Raw genomic sequence first — 22,460 nt, 5'->3', positions numbered from 1 at the left:
GCGTGATTGATCGAAATGGCAGTCCGCGCTGGTCCTTCATAACAAGCGCGTCTAACATTTTACTTTTAAGGTTACCTTAGTATATATGGCAGGCTATTCGTCAGTTTTGTGGCTACTTTCGTGGTACAATATTACATGACTGTCTACCAGCGTCGCCGTGACAATGTGTGGTGTATATAACGCGGCGTTTGTTTCTGCGACGTACATGACACGTTGGTACGTAATCCACAATGAAAGCCACCTACAACGAGTCATGACAGGGGGCAAGAGAGATAACGCACACATCTGCGCAATGAGCCGGATGCGATTTTGTGGGAAACTTTCAGAGGTGGTGGCCCTACTTCCAACGCAGTGCGTCGAATTAAGTATGTGGAAGCGCAATGCGCTTTTCAGAGCAAAATGTCTTTGTCGAGTAGAAATATTCTTCCTGCCCATCTTTTTTTAAACCGTCAGTTCTTGTTTTGGTTTTACATTTTATTCAATTTATATCTAACGCCACACAATTATTCGCTTTGCGCGAATACTCAGCCCGACTGCATTTAGCAGCACAGCAGACTTCTGCGGAAGTTTTTCAGAGGACTTACCCAATTTCAGAGAGCCTACTGCCGCCAGGCAGGTTACCAGAGCGATAACGCAGTGCCTGCGAGTTCGTTACCGATTGCTTCGTAAGGAGAGTTGTAAACAAGGAGCGAAATACTTGTACAACCGCCTTTTATTTTGACTTCTGGTAGGCTTATACCTATACATACTCCACATCTATACGCTGTGACGCTCGAGAAACGGCAAACGGTACATCCAGGTTGCAGGCAGCACAGTAAAAATGAATAATAAACGCGACTCCGGCAACGAACTAAACAACAACTCTTGAACTTAGAAACATCGACATGTACTAGCGGGCACAAACTAATGTTATGCACGGCGGGCTAGAAGGTAATGTCTGTATAGTTTACATGAGGCGGAATATGTAACCTTAGTATCTAAGACGCTTCATTTGAGCCAGCCATCTATAGGCGCGAGGGCATGCCGCATTTTTGGGTGTGTGCAAACACCAGATACTGACTCGCGAATCCAAGTGTGCACTTTTTACGTGCGTAGTCAAATATGCCGGCACATTCTGACCAGCAATGCATCACACACCTGACTGAGAGAATGTCGTTTCACTCTTTCAGAAGCAAACATTGCCCAGCGTGTTTAGTGCAGATACGGCAATAAGGCTGGAACATCCTTTATCGATTTAGGTTGCTCAATAGAAAGTAACAAAAATGTGTTAAACAGTACGCTTTTTCAGCACCATTAGCATAACGTTACCTTCTACCATATTTTTAAACGATTTCAAGTTAACAAGTTTGCAGCTGGAACGTACCGTGAAATCCGAGTTTCGTCCTCAGGGCTTCAAATCAGCAGAGGCTGGACGAAGCTCTCGTTCTTTCCTCTCCAGGGCGTTGGAGTACAGGGGTGCTACCGGTCCCCGCTATGCACGATCGAACATAAAACCCTGCGGCCCTTGAATTTTCGGATAAAGGCAGTTCGTAAACGGATTAATAACCTGCGGAAATTTCTCACTCGACATTTTAATCTAATTCTTTTCATTACTGGCTTCACATCTGATATAAGGAACTTAAATTAAGATTATACGAGTTATCACGGAGCGAAGTATGTTTTAGTCATACAGTCTGGAAATACATGTCGTGGAAGGTGCCTTTGTGTAGAGCACATCGGGGAAATCAAAGTGTTCTTGAAAAAAAAAAAATCTAGTGCGAGGCAGATGCCACTGTATTGAATTTCTTAAAGACGAAGTGAAACGAAAATTTGTGCTGCAACATATTAACGTCGTAAAGCACTTTTGTAAACACGTTAGGACTGAAAGAACATTTGATGTTTCTTGTTTAGAGAGCCAAATCCCGACTCCATAAGTAGGTGAAGTTCAGCTGTGATTGTAAGTTCAATCAGAAACGTTTTATTTAAAGAAACCTATCAAAAATTAATGTTTCAAATAACTAGCATTTTAACAAGTATTACGTTAATGCTTCCAATACAACATTGCAGTTTACAAAAAACTACCAAGTTTTTCTCGCGGTTTCTGTCAAGGTGAATTTGGTTAATTTTGAAGAAAAAAAAAACATTGCATTAAACATTAACTGAAAGCCTAAGAAGTGAGCAGCGGTTATCTAAGATTTAAGGTAACTAAACACACACGATTTTGTAACAGCAGTTGCCAGGGAAGGAGAATGACCTATTGTTATTGCACAATGTTGGTTAAAAAAAAACCTACCCTTTATTGCCTTTGCAGAAGACAGCGGACACTCGCTGCTCGGAAAAATCTGCGCAGCTCAAAAAAGCAAGAAACTGTACAGCGAAAACCATAAATCGAGTAAGGCTACCTGTTATGCTTGTCTGCTTTCAGTTTTTCAAGTGGCTGTACTGAAAGCCTTTCGTAACACGCCTCTTGCTTCCTGTCGAATGCTGCCTTTACCATTGCTATAGACCAACGAGGTTTCTAAGCGGCCTCTGGGGTGGCAAGAACAGTGAAAAAAAAAAGGAATGCCAAGGGTTACGTCTGTTAAACCAATTATAGTGCGAAAATATGCGCTTTTTAGCCTGGACATTGATGTTTGTGCGAATTGGCCAAAATCAACTTTCCGTGGTGGGTTGGGCAAATTTGGGGAGACCGGCACATATTTGGAGGGCATCGTCGTGTTCGCCGCAGACGAATTAGGTTGTACATCTATTTTGGTCCAAATCGACACAGGTCAAATTTCGAGGGTGGGTGGGCCAATTTCGGGGGCGGCCCTGTCCAACCTCGGAGGTCATCATAGCATCACCGTAGCCGAATTAGGTTGGACATCGAGTTTGGTCTAAAATAGCCGAGGTCGAATTTCGGGGCATTGTGTTCGAGCTGCCATATAGGACTTGTAGTTTGAATTACCCGCGCGGGCCACTTGCCTGTGCATATAGCACAAACAAGGAAGATTGGATGGACAAGGCTCTTTCGCGTTAAATGACGTGCGACAGGTTGACACCCAGGCTATAATCGGCTGTTCTTGCTGCAATTTTGGCATTCCTCAAGAGAAAGCATTCAGAGGCTCCGGCAATAAAGCTTTTGGATTTTATGCGCGTACCGCTGTCACTGTCAGTCGCGAAAAAATCGTCGGGCTAAGGCGAAAACATTGCTCCGGGTTTTCTTAAAGGCGTTACGCATAGAGAATTCCTAGCATATCAAATCACGTTGGCAATGACCGCAGCTCCTCATACTTGAAATTTCAGCAGATTTCACTTCGACATGAATGGCGTTAAAGGGCCACTGTCCAGGGAAGGCCCTTTTAAGCAAAGGAGCCCAGTGTTTCAATCAGGTACCGGAGATAGTCTGTGCAAAATGCTACAGTGACACGCGCGCCGCAAATCAACGAAAATACAAATCAAAGCTCTCTCATGCTCTCCTTCGGGAAGCCAGCTTTCCCGTTTCCTGCGCTGGCCCGTCGAGCAGCAGTAATGACGTATTTCCCGAAAACGACGTCCATTGGTCCGTCTCGCTGTCTGAGGGTGAAGGATGGGTGTCTAACGCTCGCTGCGCGCTTTTCCCTCGCCACGGCCCGACTGAATCCGGAGAAGTGCGCTCCCTCGCCTGTTTTTTTTTTTTTTTTTTTTTTTTTTTCGCGCAGGCGGAGTGCCACGCCCCACCTCCCACCAAACGCGGAGGAGGGAGGGGAATTTGTCTTGCGGAGGCTTGACGACCGGGTAGGAGAGTGAAAAACCTTTGCGAGGGAACGGAAGGAGAGAAACACGACAGAATCGGGTGAATGGGGTGGCTGTAACTGCGTTATTAGTTACTCTTTTCAAAAACATTTTGCGGCCTTGCGTTCTGGGGGCGAAGTCTCACAGTTACCGGGGAAGAAAATATTTTCGACCGGAGGGTGGACAGTGGACCTTTAAAGAAACGTGCCTGGCGCTGACCGTTCCTAATCCTTAAAATTAATATGGTAAACTAAGCTGAAAGTAATGCCGTGAAGATTACTTAAGGAGCAAAAATATGCACTTTGTTCCTGTTTAGAGCAGCCCATACTTTCGATTCCCTGTGTCTGTAAGGCCTTTTAATACTGGCCAGGAAATTATATGTGAAACCAGAAGGCGACGAGGAAATGTTCATTGTGTGGTCATTTAAACATGGCTGGATGTGGTGCCCTTAAAATAAGAAGCAGCATTTATTTACACAACGGCACATTCCTGGGTGACCTGCCGCTAACTTCTCATGAACATAAATACGAAAAAAAAAAAAAAAGAAAAGCCGGAAAGAAGTAAGTCTGGTCGTTTCTGTGAAGACGCCTCGCAGAAGTGGTAAATTTAGTGTATTCACTCTGCTATGCTGGCCCCCTCTAGAAGTCGGATGCAAAATTACATGACGCTTTTAACTTACACATAAACTGATTGGGTATCCATACACGCTTTTTTTTCCTTTCCTGTTATTATGTACATAGCATATATACAGTTGCAAACAGCAGGAATCAAAGCATTTTCTTCAAATTGTTCAGCGCAGATTCCTTGGATTAAATCCGCTCAACGCTGCAGCCATTTTTATGTTATGCCCCGAACTTATTTTGTACAGCATTGCTTTCCTTCTTGTGCCAAATGAATTAGATCAAGTTAATATTTTTTATACATCAAGTTAAAAAGAGAGGGTTAAAAAGTGCTCTGCCTAAAACATGGAATGCTCTTTGGCACGCGTTGACGAGTTCCGTTGGTAAAGGTTTGCTCGGATGACCTAGGATATAAGCTTCTGAACTTTGTGAACGCGAAATGAAATGCCAATTAGGTAGCCTGAGAACAGAAAAACTGGTGATACAAAAATATTTTATACAAGAAAGAAAAAGGCATTTTTGTACAAAATAAACTATGAGAATAATGACTATTGCGATTAAAAACAATTCCAAGAAAATGAGAAAGGTTATGAATTAGGACTACCTGAGCTGAATTAGTGCTTTCCTAATACTTGTTTTAACTTACTGTCAGCGTGATCTTTTAAAGTCATGAAGTTACCTGAAGTCATAATTTATGTTTACCTGGATCCTGCCCTACTTCCTCCGGTGTAACCAGATTTATTCACTGCTCACAGGACGTTTCTGCATTCAGTGCAGTTGCATTCAAGAGCTAAACTAGCGATCAGGAAATAAGACTTCAGTGCGATGCTCATTCCGCATGTTTTGTGGTCATTTTCAGCTAGTTAGGAGTCAAACCACACTCAATACAAATGAAAGAGTTAGTGCACCATGCAATCATCTACAAACTAGAAGTGACCGAGGCACGCTAAAGAGCATGATGGGAATGGGGGACTGAGCTCCACCTGTGAGCCTTAAAAAAAAAAGTATATTGTATGTGTATGCACTTTGAGGAACGTTCAGGAACATGTGGGTAATACTAGAGGCGTCGGTAAACATTGAAAATATATCCTGAAAAAACCTGCCTGAGTTAGGGCCGCTCACAGTACTGCTCAAGTAAATACAATGGGATGTTCGAAACACTGACATGCATACTCTGTATATTCTCAAATAGCAAATTAGCTGGAGTTGAGCTCGACAGGTGTGTGCATTCAAAAACCCATTTTATGAATGCTTCACAACAACAAAGGGCAATATTTGCGTACATTTGACATTTAAGCTATGAAACACGAATTCAACCTTATTTTACTTTACTTTGTCAGTTCCATTTCTGACAGTTCTTAATTTTCTAAGAACTCGTAAGCATGCCTATGCACCAAGTAGACAAGATGAACGCTAGCCATAAGAATTGGGTCTGCTATGATAATACGAAAAGGAATGCCATCAGTTTGTCGACAATACGTTTAAAAGCTATTTGTGCCCTGGCGGTTTCATCAAGGTACGATGTAACATACACAGCAAATATTTAAATTGAAACATCTGCAAAACAGTTCATATCAAGCCACAAACTCGGTGCTCACCCTCGGCAACGGTATTTTATACCACTATTTATACACAACCCCAAATGTACTTTTCTCAACATTTATATGATCTTCATGACTCGAGCCTCTGCGCACAGGCGCTCACCAAATAGCTTAGTGAGAGCATGCAATAGTATCCGGACAAGGCATGCATGTATGGCAGAAAAGAAGCCCTTGAAAAAATTATTGAGCCTTGTTGCACTGATTGAAATAAAAGAATTCACATTCTCACATACACGCATGATCATACATACAGATATACACATGTTTAGCAGAGATCCACAAGAGCACCACTAAATAACTAGGGAAGCTTTTGCGCTCAGTGTCACATTCTATGGGAGGGTATCGAACGCCACATTCGTGGCCTGTACAGGTGAATATTGAAATCTTTTTTTTTTCTTCAAATATCTACAGAAGAAAACGACAATCTCGAAACCTTAAATGAATGACCTTTTGACGTAAATGTGATGATTTATCTACAAAATCAATGCGTATCAATGACAGGATCTCTAACACAGGCATGCAGATCACATAAAAACAATGATCCGCCTAAACCGTTGCCTGCTGTCCAGGCAACCTTATCTACAAGACTAGCGACAACACATTGTTTCTCCATATTTCTATTTTGTAACGAGTAATTTGGTTCAGTCAGTTTCCAACAGTGGTCTTCTGAAATAACGTGGTATCAGAGGCGTAAAACGTGCACTATGGTTGATCTGGAAGCTTTCTGTATCCTTTTGCGCAGTCGTGCAACATGATATGCCATGAAAAAGCTGCTCGTATCGAGCGTTTTCAAATGCTTAATGCACCAATGCATTGCTGATAACGGTCGTCGCCTGCTTTTAGCGGATAATATCTCATTTATTTTTTATAGGATTTGGGGAGTAGCGTAGCCACGCGAAGCACGATGTAATGAATAACGAATGATATCCAAAGCGATGACAGAATGCGCGAGGCATGACATATGTGCTCCTAGCCAAAATCGTTAACAAACGAGTCGATTCTACGACCTCCTTGGCCTGCATCGAAAGTCGTTTCCATCGGCGAGTGAATGCACTTCGAGCAAAATGCACCCTTTCCAGCAAGCGTCTCCAAACTGGCTCCTCCTTGCTCGTATCGTTGACATATTCCTCCGCTATGTCCCCAGACAACTAGCGCAGTCGTAGGCAGTAGGTACGAAGAAAAGCTGATGGAGTCAGCTGAAGCCTAACAATGGCACAGCATTCGAACACTGAGACGACTAGACTGTTACGAAGCAGCAGGGCTGGGCTTAGTGGCGCCACCTCTAGCACCCTGGCTCTGCACAGGAGACGGCGGAGGCGCCGAGCGCACCGCCTTGGGCAGTGTCAGGTGGATTGGAGCGTGGTGATGTGTTCGGTGGCAGCCGTGCAGCGCGCCGCACAGGCCTTCCTCGTGCATGTCGTGCCGGATGGCCGACCTGTCTACTGCGTTGTACTCCTTGGCAGAGCGCGGCTTCAGGCCGCACGAGACGGGGCAAGCGGATGGCTTTCCGGTCGCGATGTCCTCGCAGCGCAGGTACTCAGAGCCGCTGCCGTTGCTGCCGCTGCTGCACAGCGACAGCGTCTCGATGTAGTCACTATCCGAAGATGTGGTGCTGCTTTCCGAGGAGCCTTTTAGGCCGGCCGCGTACCGCTCGCCCGGCAGTCCGAAGGCTGCTTGCTGTGGGCACCGTGCGAACGCTGCGCCAGCCAACAAAAGAGCAGCCGTTTGAGTGACACCAACCCCCCCTTTAGGCCTCGTTCAGGTAGCACCCCTGCCTAAAAAAGATAAAAACACAGTTCAAAGCTGTTCAAAACATCACATATAAAGCCCCGTTTTAACCACACCGTATGAACGTGCCTGCGTGGCCTTATAGGGGTAACGCGAATGCAAGGCTGATTCTGATATCACTCTCCCATATGAATGGAGAGGCCCGAGTTGCAGCTCCTACTAGATGTAAAGCCAGGCAAACCTACGTTCACTGAGTGTGCGGCAGACGTGGCCGTGTTGAAATCAACGGAAAAATTTTCAGAGTACCGCAAAGGTGCCCGCGGGCGCCATTTTCCTTACAGACCACCGGGCCCGGCCGCCATCTGAACGGCGCGTGGCCGCCATCAGGCCTGGAACATGTTTTGAAGCTGAGAAAAACAGGAAGGTTCTGGCACACTTATTTAGAACAGCACCAATAGTGATAGTGTGGTCGCTAACTTTTTAACTCTAGTCAGCAATCGGTGGGAAAGGTAAGTGTGTGGGTGAATAAACGAAAACTGCAGGTCGCCTGAACTCGCATATCACCGACCGTTTGGGCCACCTCGTGTTCTACGCGCAACGCAGTGAAGTTGCATTATAAACTGACTGTCTGATAGAGCATGTCTACTAAGGTCGTATAGGGACGTGTGTATATTGTTAAGTCATGGAGAATGCCATGCGTCGGCGCCGCCGCGCCAGACGCGAAGGACGGGATGCGGAACTTGATTTATTTGATTCGCTCTGAAAAGATGACTCACTTGTATAAGCGGCACAAAGTGCAGCACCAGGTTCGCCGAAGCAGTGTTAACAAAACTACATACATTGTAGCAATGTCTTTCAAAGCATCAGTGTCATTTACGTTACTGTCGCTGCGCCAGGAACGCCGAGTAGGCTGCCTTGTTTTGCGCATTTGTTTGTGTGAACATATTTCTTTTGCAGCGCCATCCTTAAGACTAGGGAAAGAGACGGTAACGTGCTGGTTTCACTCATTTTTTACAGTGAAAAAAAAAAAAAAGCGGTTTGCTGTATCATCTCTTTCATCAAGCGGTTACGCCAATGTTGCGCTTTTCGTATGCTAGATGATGTCAGTGATGTGGCTCCATCGCCATCTACCTTATGCCGCCCATTTTCTAGAACCTTGCTGATTATCTGACCTCAAATATCAGTACGACACTGACATATAGCACCTTGCTTCTATGAATGCGTGGTTGACACACGCTGGCCAGAAAGTACCAGTCGCGAATACACAACAAATCTATTGCACTAGTTAATCTAGTCGATATAACACCATAAACTATTCTGTACCAGTCTGCTGGGTGCCGAACAGCAGTTAACTAGAAATAAATAGCTAATAAATATGTGCAGATAAATTTCAAGTACATTCACGTGCGGACGCACATTAATCCGCACACGAGCATGCGTCTGCAGGCATGCCCGAGCAGATTATGAGTATAGATATTTCATTTAGGGTGAGGGAAGCTTTCGCGTAATTCCGCAAGAAAAATGGACGCGGCGTATTTCTGCGCGAATGCGGCACACTGCGTTGGAATGTAAACACTAATCGCGCTCATCGTGCGCACTTGCGCATGATCCTGCGCTTGTTTTGCGACTAAGCAAACAAGCTGTATCCTTTATGATGATCGTATGATCATCATAAAGGATCGTATCCTTTGATAGCACGAAGTTTTCGTGCCCGATTCTTTAAACCCACATTAACCGCCATTGCAGATCAATTTTTCCTTCCGGAGCAGAGAAAACGCCTTTCCTTTCCTGTTGCCGCACCTAAAGGCTCAGCAGCCAGCCATGCTGCCTTTGTCAGTTGTTGTATGCCCAAAAATTCTATTCACTTCTACGAACAATCAAAAAACGAGAAACTCCCGCACAAGTCACGTATTCTGCGCGCACGCTTGTAAGTGATATGACGACACGATATCACCTGACCCGAATCAGCCAGTAGGCTGGCCGGCGGCGCGGGGAAAAGGCATGCGATACTTCAGTAACTCTAGGCCATGTCAGCTGCCGTTCACCGCCTGCCAGCTCCATGCTCGTAATTTTTCGATCACAGCGCCAGCGCCGGCGCGGGATTTTCTGGTGAACGAAGGCTTGACCACTATCACGTTAAATAACCAAACTACAATGCGAAAACATGAAGCCAAGTAATGCTTAATTAGTTAGGTATAGTGATAGCATGAATGGCATACCTTCTTGAATGAACCTCTTGCTTTCATCGCAGCGACGGTGGCTCACGGTAGTTCCTTCGTCGAGGCTTCTCGGAAGCGATGTGTGTAAGCTCATGTGACATTCATTCGTCGCGAGCTCGCACACAGTTTCCGAGCTCTCCGGCAGACTAGTCGACACTCCTGAGTCCGACGGGCTCGATATGCTGTCGGGCTGTTGTGGTTTGCAAGGCACGCTTGAGGAGCGCTTTATGCTAGTGCCACTAGAAGGGGCATCGCAGGAGTCGCCGTTGCCTGCGTCCATCGAAAGGTCTTCTTCTGAAAATCTGAAATCTCCTTTCAGTTTGAGGCAATCAGCAGATCTGTGGAATGGTATCCGGTACAAGTTTTCCATAGAACGGTTGTTCGGAGTGGAAGGCACTGAAGACGGCGGTGTGACGTCGACCAAGTTCTGAGACCTAGCTCGGAACGGGAGCTTACTGAATGCCGGTCGTCGTTCTCTGCCAGCGAGGACGGCCTCTTCAGCCTCCGACACTTCTTCCGTTTCCTGGCGCCCATCCGCTGAGCTCGACCGCTTCTTAGTGAGCACCTTACGTTTGGCGTCCACCAGGGGAGATGGCTTGTCAGGAGTCTCGGTCGAGCGCTGCCTACTTGTGACAAGACTGATCTTGGTGCTGTTCTTCCAGCTTGACTCGGCCTCAGAAGACACGTCTTCTGGGAACTCTTCTTCGCATGGAAGCAGGTACGGCATGAAGGGCCGCAGTGGAAGCGGAGTCCTTTTGGTGTCCGAGATTTCGCGGACGCTGCAGCTGCTGCTACCGCGGTCGTTGTCACACTTGCACGGTTCCAGTGGGCGCATGGCAATGTAGTTGCTGTCGCAAACGACGCTCGTGTGCTCGGAGGAGCTACGAAAAGACATCATCTCGTAGCTTTCACCGATAGCGCCAGTGGAAGAAGAGTGTTGCGGCGTCTTCTTCAGCGGTGCAGACTTCTCAGGGCTGTTGAACTGCTTTTGGTTGACCGAAGGAGAAGCTGGTGGCAGCACCTTCTTTTCGAAAGTACCTTTAGAGACCTTATCCGGGTCGCACTCTTCTGACAGCGAGGACAGAGCGCAAGTGTTTTGGTACAGTGGCAAAGACTCAATAAAATGACAGTTAACATAGTCCGAACACTGTTCGAGTTTCTTCCCTTCCGGCATAACCCCTAGGATCCTATTTCTTTTGACGGGCTCTCTACATATTGTGGATGGAGCGCAGCTCTTTGAGCACTGAATTGTAGTGCCCTGGCTATCTTCAGAGGATGACCTTTGGAAGCAGGGGACTAGATTTCCGGCCCAGAAGGTGACTCGGTTGCACGTACAAGCTGCTCGCATGTAGCTGCATGCATTGAAGTCTTGGCACATGGAAAGAGAGTCTGGCACCAGGTTGTTGCCACAGGAGCAAGCCAAAGGAAGCCCAGCAGTCCTTGCCCCTTGAGGCGAATCTTGTGAAGCGTGATCCTGCAAGGATGAGAGAAACAAATTACAATGGTTTATGCTCTTTGCGTCCCATATGCAGTATTGCTATGGAACAGGAACTGAAGAGTAGGGGGCTCTGCCTTAGCGATTGATGGTAAAGGCGGCTAGGATCGGCTACTGTTAATATGTGTCGCTTGCGGTAAACGATGCAAAGGATTCGCTTGTTAATTTTGTTGTTATTGTTGTTGTTAACCCATAGACCTTGCAACACTATTTATTTTTTTACTAAATGATCGCTCGGGTTGCCTGATTTAGCGGGTCGCCGAACGCATCTTCGTCTCAAGTTTTTTTAGTAGCATTTTTCATGGCCAAACTGGTATAGAACGAGAAGAGTACTTGAAACCGCCCACTTAACATATCAAAGAGAACAGACCATATCTTAAAGGTTAAAGAGTGTTCACTTAGGACTGATGCTTTTCGGCATTCATTGTTTCTGCGAACAATTCGCCAGCAGAATGAGCTATCGCATGAAATCGATTCACTCTCATCAAACGAAGCATCTTACCGCGCCCTCAATGCCTGAATTCGCTATGTCGGCATGTATGTTTTTTGGTGTATCATGTTTATTGTACTTTCAAGCGTTTATTGTTAACCCCCCTGCTGTAATTCCACGAAGGCGATGCAGGTATTCAATAAATAAATAAAATAAAATTTCAGAAGGCTGCAGAGAAATATTTTCAGCGAGCGTCAATTAGAGTACTGGGCACAGTCAAGGTCGGTTAATATTTGGTTAAAGGTGCACAGTGACGTGCGTAAGGCCGTTAATTCCAGCCAACCTCTGGGTTCTTTGCACCATGCTGATGTCAGTAAAAAACGAATTACAAAAATCGGCGCACTGAAATGAGAATTATTCAGTTTATAAAATTCTAAATACAAGATAAAAAAAAAACACACGACGTCTGAGCTGGTGCGAGAGGGAGCCCCTCTTCCATTTCGCTCGCCCAGCACTTGACTCGGGCGGAACCTATCAGGAACGCAGCTTTCTGCTGACGTATCGGAAGTTATCCACTATGGTTGCCTGTCCAACTCAACATGCAGCCGCACATTTTGGCAGCGTCGTTACCATGGTAACGACGCTGCGAAGCCCAGCTATGAGGACCGGCTTCTTCGTCAGCTCCCTTAGTCTGCTCAAAGTTAGCCTAGCCCACCAAATACTGCTGCAAACCATCTTCGCCATCTAAATGTAGTGCCCACATATCGTTCACGGTTCAATACTGATAATAAATAGGGAGTTTTAGAATAGGGGGACCCAAGGCTTGGGGCCCCCAAGGAAATAGCGTGCGGCGGCGCAACGTGCTAGCCGAGCGGCGAGTTTTAGAATAGGGGTTTTTCCGACGCAGCGGAGCCGGGCTTGCGCTCGTCGATTGCAGCGCCACAACGGTAAACCAAGAAAAAGCATTTAAATATATAAGAGCCAACAACGCTATTTTGTTAATCAAAAAGTGCTACTATTGCACAAAACTATATTAAAACTACCAGTTATACAAACTGTTTTTGTCATACAAGACGAATTGTCAATCCAGGCCGAGGCCGGAAAAACTCATTTGAACTTTCCGCCGTCTGGTCCCCATGGCAACCGAATGAGGCGAACTCGCTAGGCCTAGCAGCTCGGTAAATCCGGAAGCAATCAGAAAATATAGGGCGTTTTATTGCTAAAATTTGGTGGTGCGGGCATCATGAGACATAGCATAAGCTTCGTTGGCCTTCCGTTTGCCATGAACGCGTGACACCATGGAGCGGTGACGACGAATGTGTGCCGAGGCGAGCGGCCGCCGCTTGGCCGGTCGCCGCCATGTTGCCGTAACCCAAGCGACCCAACGGCGGCTTGGGGCGAACGCTATTTCCGAAAAATAGGGGCCGCCCCTAGCGTTAACCCAAGACCCCAAGCGCGCCTTACGTTCTGCGCATGCGCATTTCGACGCCCCAAGCTCCTTGGGGGCCCCAAAGCTTGGGGCCTCTATTCTAAAACTCTCTAATGTTTTCCAACCCAATTGCGGGGTGTCGACGAGGTGGACCCGACGGTCAGCCAATCTGCGTCACCGTTTTGGTGTTCCGCCGGCGTCCATCACTGCTGCTGTCACGGATCACTCGAGCGCTACTTGTGCGAAAGTTCGAGAACGAGTGCGAAAGGCAAAGACGGGAGAATGGCGTACACGAGCTAAGGCGAAGCCTACCCTGTACCTGTACAGGGTAGAGAAGCTGAGAAGCGAACGCGCTGCACGAGCGATTTCGACACACCTAGCGCCATATGTGGGGCGTCGGCAGAAACGGTCAACCACGTGATTTTGGCTTGTCCAGCGATTTTGCCGACCTCCGAGATTCGAACGCTATCAGCTGCCTTGGGATTTGAGGAGCCTGTGGGAGTGACCTTTGTGCTTGTGACCGTAGAGTTTTGACAGCGTATTGGCGGACTTTGTTTTTCTTCCCCTGTTCTTTTTTTTTTATTTTTGCCTCCGCCGCGCCAGAAGGAAGCGGCGACCCGCTACGAAGGGCAAAGCCACCATCACCATCATCAAAGCAAGCAGACGCTCCATCGCGAAGTTGACAACAGCGCATTTATCTGAGTTCACAGTCCCCATCTTTACAAGCACTCCACGAACACACGCGGAATTAAAACACCATTTATTTGTTTTCTGCGTAGTAACTTGAAGAACATTCGAATGTAAAATCTAAAGTGCATGCCCAACCAATCAGCGAAGCACCGCCACAGAGAAGGAAACGTCATATCCGTTAACGAGCTTCGCCGTCGTGTGCCGCTCACATCGGAGGCAAAACGCCGATTACTGAAGGGGATTAAAATATTACGCGCTACGATTTCGCCGTTATGATTGGGCTTTGAGACATCGGGAAGGTGTAAAGAACTATAGCGGCCGGCTGGAATTGGTCTGGCAAACGTCACGGCGCCCCTTTAAGGCCCTCGGCCAGGCTTACGAAGTTATTTAAGCATATAAATTCAATGTCTGGCTCGAGAAGGCAGTTTCCTGGCTGCCATAAAACACCGCTATTAAAAAACTATCCAACAACTGAAGAAGCAGCTTGGTTCTCCGGAACCAACATGAAACCAACCCGGAAATATGTGTGAGCAGGGAGATTCAATTTTATCACGAATTCGGATACACCCTAATTACAAAGATAAGCCTTGCTACCCAATGGCACTTCAGCGAATCAGAAAGGTCATAGTTTTACGCGATAGCGTTGAGAACCCCGTGTCGCTGAAAAGCCGGTATCGGCATTGTTGTGTTCTCCGTTGTAACGCCAGGAAGGAAATAAAAAAAAAGAAAACAAGGAATAAAATAAAATAAAAAAGCTTTCTAACCTACGACGAATCGAACTCCGGCTCATCAGATTGGAAGGCGAGCACGCAAGCGATACACCACGGAACTTTTTTTTTTTCTTTATTGCCTTCTCAGGTGACAATTCAAACAATACAGACACTGCTAAAACACGCCCACGTTAGTTATTTCTAGTAAAAGTAGGACTAGTGAACCGCTGCGTCATGAAAAATGAACAATTACGTGACTAATAACTAAGCGAGTAACAAAGCACATTACCGCTAATTTTGTGCTTTGCTTACATGCAAATTTAGCGCCAGTATGCAGCGCCCACATGAAAACCAGAAGTCTTACTGCGCTGCTGCAGTACAGGTGGCGCGCACGCAGTATGAAAGGCGCACCTAGTGTATGATTTGCCGTGTGGCTGTATGCTAATAACAGCTCTGTCATTATAAAGGAAATTTGTGGTTATGAATAGGCGGTGTTCATAACCAAGCCCAAACAAAAGCCCAAAGCTCCGATCCGGTATCGGGGGTAGTCTCTGCAAAACGCTATAGCGGTGTGCGCGCGCCGGAAAGCAGCAAAAATAGAAATCAAGGCTCTCTCATGCTCCCCTTCGAAAGCCATCTTCCCTGCTCTCTACTCTGGCCGCCGATTCTGGATTGCGATGAAGTTGGTTTCGGTTTGGTTTCTGAGGTTTAACGTCCCAAAGCGACTCAGGCCCTGAATACATGGACTTGACAGTGTCGGGTCGAGTAAAATAGCCGCGGATCGGGCCGCGTTAACTCGCTTGCAGGGGGTAGATTAACTCGCTTAACCCGCTTGTCTAAAAGCATGTAGACGCTGTCGAGTCAGGAAGTCGAGTTATGGCGAACTCTGGGATTAAAAAGCAACCGGAACGGCGAGGAGCGTCAGCGAAGTTGAATGCTCTTAAGCCCTCATCAACGATAAAAAATAATAATCGAAGCTCTCGATTAAAAGGCAACGGAATCAATTACGAGTAAGAAACTTGCACAATAACTTCAAATCTCGACGCTACGAGCCGCTGCGATACTTACTCGCTAGAAAGCCAGTTCATGTAGACACCAATCGGATCGAGTAAAGGTGACCTCGCTTACTCGACGCTCCTGACCCAGTGCTGTCGAGTCCATGTGTACAGGGCTTGGCAGACGCCGTAGTGGAGGGCTCTGGAAGTTTCGATCACCTGGCGTTCTTTAACGTGCACTGACATCGCACAGCACACGGGCGCCTCGCTTTTCGCCTCCATCGAAAAGCAGCCGCCGCAGCCGGGATTCAATTCCGCATCCTTGGCCTCAGAAGTCGAGCACCCTAACTACCGCACCATCACTGCGGGGCACAGAGCCCTTTTGATGACAGATAATATGGTTTTTCATGAATCTAAAACTCCAATAGACGTTTTCCAGCGCCTTTAATTAGCACCGGACCAGGCATTTTTATTGTTCGATGTCGTGTTTGGGGGAAAAAAAAGCTGAAAATGGCCCTACACTGACATATTCCCGATAATACTATCCATTTTCACCCGGCAGGGTTATAGGTTCTTAAAGGATAACTCCGGCGTCGATGTCAGTTCTCCTGGAGGCGAATATCTTTCAAAACCCAACCTCCACTCCAGGACATGACTGTTGGCCATGTCCTATAGGTACATACTGTGTCACCGACGGCGACTGTTGTCGGACGCTAAAGCACTTTCTGCCTGTGTTTGGTCCGCTAGCGCCCCTGAGCCAGACTAACTGCAGCTTAATGAAACATTCAGCTTAGTCTTCAAGCACATAACGAAAGCCGAAAAAATTTAGAGGTCCACCTATACTTGAATCAAGTTTTGTGAGCGTAAGTAATCGTAAGGCTCGCGGTCACGCAGAAAGAAAAAAGGCTTATACCGGTGAACCTTGCCATTTATCTGATGCCGACAAGTTACAGCATGTTACAGCACCTTCGAAATTTAAATGCGGTGCTCCATAAGCAACAGTCTCGACAACTTCGAAAACTCGACAACTTTTTCTGCTGTGCTCCCTTATCCTATGTACACATTGGGTAAATCAACATTATTATTATTATTATTATTATTATTATTATTATTATTATTATTATTATTATTATTATTATTATTATTATTATTATTATTATTATTATTATTATTATTATTATAAGATGTGCTTTAATAAAATTTTGTGAGGGCGTAAGCATGGCTTGCACCTAGTGATAGAGCGAAAACTGTGAGTGTTGCAGAGATAGACTCTGTATAACACTGCCTTTTCATTTGCTTTTTTTTTTTTTTTTTAATTTCTGCGCAGCATATGGGTCTTATATTGACGCAGGCCTGTGACACCTGTAAATGCCAACAACTCTCGGTGGTGGGGCCCATCTGACCGTACTCTTGTATCAGGTGGCCGGACGTAGGGTGGTAAGCGTGGCTTCAAAGGTGTACTTTGCGAGCCACGCGAAGATCAGTCCAAGTTGTAAGAAAATGGTCTAATGTCGCCTCCGTAGCGGGAGCTGGGGGTCAGTTGTAAAATGTTTTTTTAAGAAAGGAAACATGCAGTAGCTGTCAAGGTCATTTGAAGGTCAAACTATCAGACATGCGAAGCGCGACTCTACCTAGCGCAGTGAAGTTTTCGCTTCAAAGCTTGTCTAAGGGTGCCCTTTCCAAACGTGCATGTTTCGTACCAAGAATAACTGCATTACGAGGCTTAGTTCAATTATTAGTGTTGTTTTGGTGCACAGCACACAACCCCAATCATCGGTACGCGGAATTTTGTGGAGTGTGCTATGGATTACTACGGCTCCATTTTAATGTGTTGGGATCAAAACGCCCATAATACCCCCCCCCCCCCCCAAAAAAAAAAAAAAAAAAAAGAAGTATGGACTCTTAAGCGTTTATTTAAGGGTATGACAGTATGACACGACAGCGCTAATGACTCCATGACTCCATTCACTGGCTCCCTTTGCAGATCCTTTCTCATTCGCGCACACACCCCTCATCGATGTGCACTTGCGCCACGTTTCCAAGCATACCAGAAATGAGCTGTTAGTTCAGATCTCCCGAAATGTCGCGAGTTTCTGCATGGTTGCAACATGGCCGTTGCTCTCTTAATGATTGCCCCTCTAATCACGCATATTCATTAGCATGCAGGCGTAACCTAGCATGCCGTAACCTATCACATTAGCTGAAAGACCTCGCGCGTAACCATAAAGCTTCGCTGTTGCACAAACGCCGCACGAACGTGTCTGGGTGGCCTATAGAGATAGCATGTCTGAGTTCGGCGTCTAAATATGCCGGGTTGAATTCCTATCTCACCCTCCCTATATTTTATTTCCAGCTCAGTTCATTTACTTTCCAATTACGCGGAACAACGTGTGAGGTAAAAGTTTTTCGAACAATCTTTATTTTGTCCTCCCTCAATGCCGGCGGGCGCCGGGTCTCTGTTGAACCACAGCCTTAACGCTATGGCGTTAAAAGTGCCCCACCTTAGCACCGGTTAGCAGGAAGCAAGATAAAAAAAAAGGGATATCTAGCTCTCCATTTTCAAAGGCGAACAGAGGGAGCGTGAAAATGGGAAGGGAAGAAAATGGGAGGGTAAGAAGCAATGACTGACGAGAGAAACATTGCGATGGTGGGGGGAACGGAGAGGTGGTAGGGTATGTACCACTGTAACTGCAGGATTGCACGAGAAGACTGGATCGGAGGTACGGTGTGTCACACAGTGACTGACGGACCATATCACGCCACTCGCTCGCAGGGTCTGAAACCGTCAGCGGCAGCGGTTTTCCCGTCCGGGGAAACACTGATGGTAATGCACATTATGCCGCATCAGTAGAACTGATCGTCTGTCATTTTCTTGAAACGTGCAGAAAGCGTAGGAAGTTTAGGTGTCACAATGTTCAGTGATCTTACATGGCATTCTCACGTTACATCCGTTAGTAACGATGCTGACCGCACACTTGGCTTTCTTCGACGTAACCTAGCTCAGGCACCTTCTTCTGTTAAACATCTAGCTTATGTAACTCTTGTAAGGCCCTAATTGGAGTACGCTTGCGCATTTTGGGACCCGCATCTTCAAAACCTTAACACAAAACCGTGCAGTTAGATTTATCTTCTCTGACTATTCTCGCAATACTAGCGCCACTAATCTAAAAGCTAATGCCGGTCTCCCAAGCTTGCAAACACGCCGAAAACATCTATAGACTCTGTTTATTTCAAAAATTTTATCATGCCTTATCATCTAGCACAGCAGTCATCATGCCGATTCATCGAACATCCAGTCGCATCAGCCACAATTAACTTGGCCGTTTATCGGCCCCATGCCCGAACGACAACGCACCTCAACTCATTTTTTGTAAGGACAGCCATCGACTGGAACGATCTTCCCGCTGACATCGTCGTTCACTCTATACCCAAGCTTTTCAGAATCGTCATTGAAACAATTTTTTTGTAATCTCGACAGTACTGTCAAGTCTACCCCTCATGTAAAACCCCGCACTCCTGGGGTCTTTGAGGTATTGAAAATAAATAAATAAATAAAATATTCATTCGTTCGGACGAGTCAACAAATATGTGGAATTCGAGTGTTCTCGGTGGAATACCATATTACAGACCGCAGTGCAATTATATTTTGCGAATCCTCTCTTGTTCCCCGTTAAAGTCTTGTAACGGCGGCAACCGCCGTTACCAGGCTTTAGCGGGGAACAAGACAAGAAAAGGTCGTGTTGACTACTTCGCGGTGGCTCATTGTTAGGGAGCTCGACTACTGACCCAGGCAACCCGAGTTCGCTCGCTGTGACTGCGTTTCAGTTGAGGCAAGACGCCTGTGAACTGTGCAATTTCCGTGCGCGTTAAAAAAACCTAGGCGATGTAATTTATCCGGAGCCTACCGGAGCCTATGAGCCAGCGTACCTCATAACCTGAGTCACATCGCGACAGAAAATCCTATAAAACAAGCCAAATCCGAAACCATGTTGGTTCAAAGGCTCTGTAGCCATATAGCTAACAGGAAATGAGATAAAGCGTACCGGAACATGCCGCTAACCGTTACTCTCGGTCTGAATGAATATTCAAATACCATATTTTATCGCCTACGGCGCACACTAAATATTAAAAAAAAAAACACGTTTAAAAAATGGGAATGTGAGTTATCTGCGATTTTGTACCATTTTATCAGTTTCTTTCTTTTTTTTTTTTCTGGTGGGGCGCGGGAGGGGGGTTGGGGCGGGGGGGGGGGGTGGAGTGGCTTCATGGCAATGCAAGACCTCCTATGTTGAGTCCGCCATCCCAGTCGTCATCGCGTCAAGCCTATGAGGGCCAACGAAGAGGATAGCTAAATCTACATCCATAGTTGCTTATTCCAGAACGCCACGCTAACCATACACAGCACACTGTTGAAGAGTCGGGTGCAGTGACAACTGCGATTTTGCGCAGCTCCGTGAAATTCTGTATTCGCGCACACTATTGGGTATGTAGAAGACAGAGCTGCTCCATAATGGTGAAGGTCTTCACGGCTTCTTAAAGCGTGCAATGCAGCATCTCTGGAGCTTCGTCATACCGGACGAGGCTTCAAAGCATTAAAGGGCCACTGTCCAGGGTATGACATTTTAAGAAAAAGAGCCCAATGCTTCGAGCAGGTACCGGAGATAGTCTGTGCAAAATGCTACAGCAATACGCGCGCCGAAAAGCAGCAAAAATACAAATCAAAGCTCTCTCTCATACTTTCCTTCGAAAACCAGCTTCCCCGTTCTCGCACGTGGCATAACGAATTCGAAAAACAAAATTGATGATCGACACTGCATTTATCGCTCAAAACGGCCGGCAGCTACAGGCTCCGTTGGCAGGCTGATAAGCGCGACCGATAGCCGCAGTCGCGCTGGCAGGTGGCGAAGACTAGAAAACGAAACTATGCAGCCAGAGACACCATCGGCCTTTCGATCGTCAACACGCCTAGCATTGCGTGCACGTGAAAGGGACGCAGGAAAAAAATTAACTGGGGTTTAGCTTTAGTGAAACCCGGTAGGTTGCGTAAGCAAAGCCGACGTAGCTTCTCTTTCTGTTCTTCTTCTTCTGCGGCGCCGCGTGGCTACCGACCGGTTTCACCCGACAGCTTAAAGAGGGGCCCCATCTGCGGTCGCTCTAAGGGTCAAACGTGGCTACCGGCCGGGTTTACGCGACGGGCTGAAATCTGGCACAGTATTGCTTACACAATAAAAATGCCTTTCAATCCAAAGGACGAGTATTGGACAACTGTCTATCCAGCAGGTCATACCTTGACGCAGTGCAGCTTCGGGAGCCAGGCCGAATTAACAAATGCCAGCCGCGAGGCACCCGAATAAACGAGCTTCCGACTTTGCAGGCACTCCAGCGACAGTCCGAATTAACGGGAGCCGATTTAACGAGCTTTTACAGCACGCCTTTAAGGGTAGCAGTGAAGACTTGGGTGACAGCAGTGGGCAACGTTCGGCGACCTTTTTTCAATTAATTTGTTTTTAAAACCAAAGTATCGCTATCTGCGCAGTTTTAAATGTCAACTCATACCTCTTTGAGATGAATGTGGGGGTTATACGCCACGTTATACATATTTTTAATTTCGTGGTGTTTGAAGTTAGGGTAATATGCAGGGACGGGTTATACGCGCGAAAATATGGCACGTCTCTCCATAAGCTGAACGATGAGGCGAGTCTCAGTGGGAAAAAAAATGAAAGAAACACACGGCACCTTAAATTCCGATATCAGAGCTGGCCCTGTCTAAACGTGCTTGGCGCGCGGCCTGTTTGAAAATTCAGAATCTGAACGAATGCTTCAGGCGTCTTCCCCAACGCCCTATCACTTGTGTCTCGACTTGGCTAGTCTGGAAGCGAGTAGTAAAGATGCTCATATTGAACGAATTACTTCCTCAAGAGATGTTTATACAGTACCGCTCAGTCAACGTGATCCAGCAGGCGTTGCATGCTTTCGCGGTTTTCGCTATCACTGTTGAACACTTTTTCATTTGTTGTGTCTCTTCATGGTGTCTTTTAATTGCTTGATTTGTTCGAAAGCGCCTGGTACTATATCTGTCATCCTTCTCTACCTACCTGGGTGTCCTACAACACTAAACCGTTGCGATAATAGTTAGAGCTTGCTTTACCACCATAGATGCTCGGTGCTCAAGTATGTCAGAGCAGGCAATTAATACCCACTGACAGGGTTTTTATTAAATAAGCATAATATCAAAGGCTTGATTTTATTTTTTGCGGATGGTTGCCAACATCTTCACCTATTGCCTGCAGATGGAGTGCTCTGCGCTTGTTCAGCGGCCAACCAGCCACAACAGTAAACATCCGAGGCTATGAGAAGTACACCAAGTGTAACCATCAAGGGTGTTGTTGCAGAGTGTAAATTACCTTGTATTTCTTGGGGACGTCGTAGTGCATTGCGGCCTCTAGGCTGGTGTCGTTCGCCTGCAAGTCTGGTGTAATGTCGGCGGCATTTTTGGACTGTTCCTGAAAGAGTATTGGAACAATAGAAAAAGGTCATAATCTGAATGAGGAATTTCAGGCAGTTCTATACTTTCAGCCCCATGCCTCCAAAATACTGCTGTAAACATAAAACCGACGTGTATTTGGAGGGAAACACTCGCCTCCCATATGAAACGTTACCAGTGCATCGAAGCTTTGCCTCTGCGTACGGATTCTATTTTGTATTTGGGGCCCTTGATTAAGGCGGGTAAATACTCGATGACCACGTCTCTGTCATCCGTAAAGGGGTGTAAGTACTTCTTTGTTTGCCTGCATTTGTGAGAAAGTAAGGA

The 22,460-nt window shown here is 46.4% G+C and overlaps 1 protein-coding gene across 1 annotated transcript in view; it reads right to left on the bottom strand.

The window, feature by feature from the left end:
• Positions 1–702: 702 nt before the first annotated feature.
• The window catches only part of LOC146203118 (uncharacterized), a 296,425-nt gene continuing 274,667 nt past the window's right edge, over positions 703–22,460 (bottom strand). Inside the window, exons 11-13 of the mRNA XM_084588533.1 lie at positions 22,054–22,152; positions 9,901–11,374; positions 703–7,650 (exon numbers count right to left, since the gene is read on the bottom strand). Of these exons, the coding sequence (XP_084444659.1) occupies positions 7,199–7,650; positions 9,901–11,374; positions 22,054–22,152 (2,025 nt within the window). The 3' untranslated portion in view covers positions 703–7,198. The remainder of the gene's footprint in view (positions 7,651–9,900; positions 11,375–22,053; positions 22,153–22,460) is intronic.

Source organism: Amblyomma maculatum, chromosome 1 (assembly GCF_055883805.1).
Source record: "Amblyomma maculatum isolate TAMU_Amacu chromosome 1, ASM5588380v1, whole genome shotgun sequence".
Taxonomy (NCBI): domain Eukaryota; kingdom Metazoa; phylum Arthropoda; class Arachnida; order Ixodida; family Ixodidae; genus Amblyomma; species Amblyomma maculatum.
The sequence above is the reverse complement of the archived record's forward strand: the minus strand, read 5'-3'. Positions and strand labels throughout refer to the sequence as shown.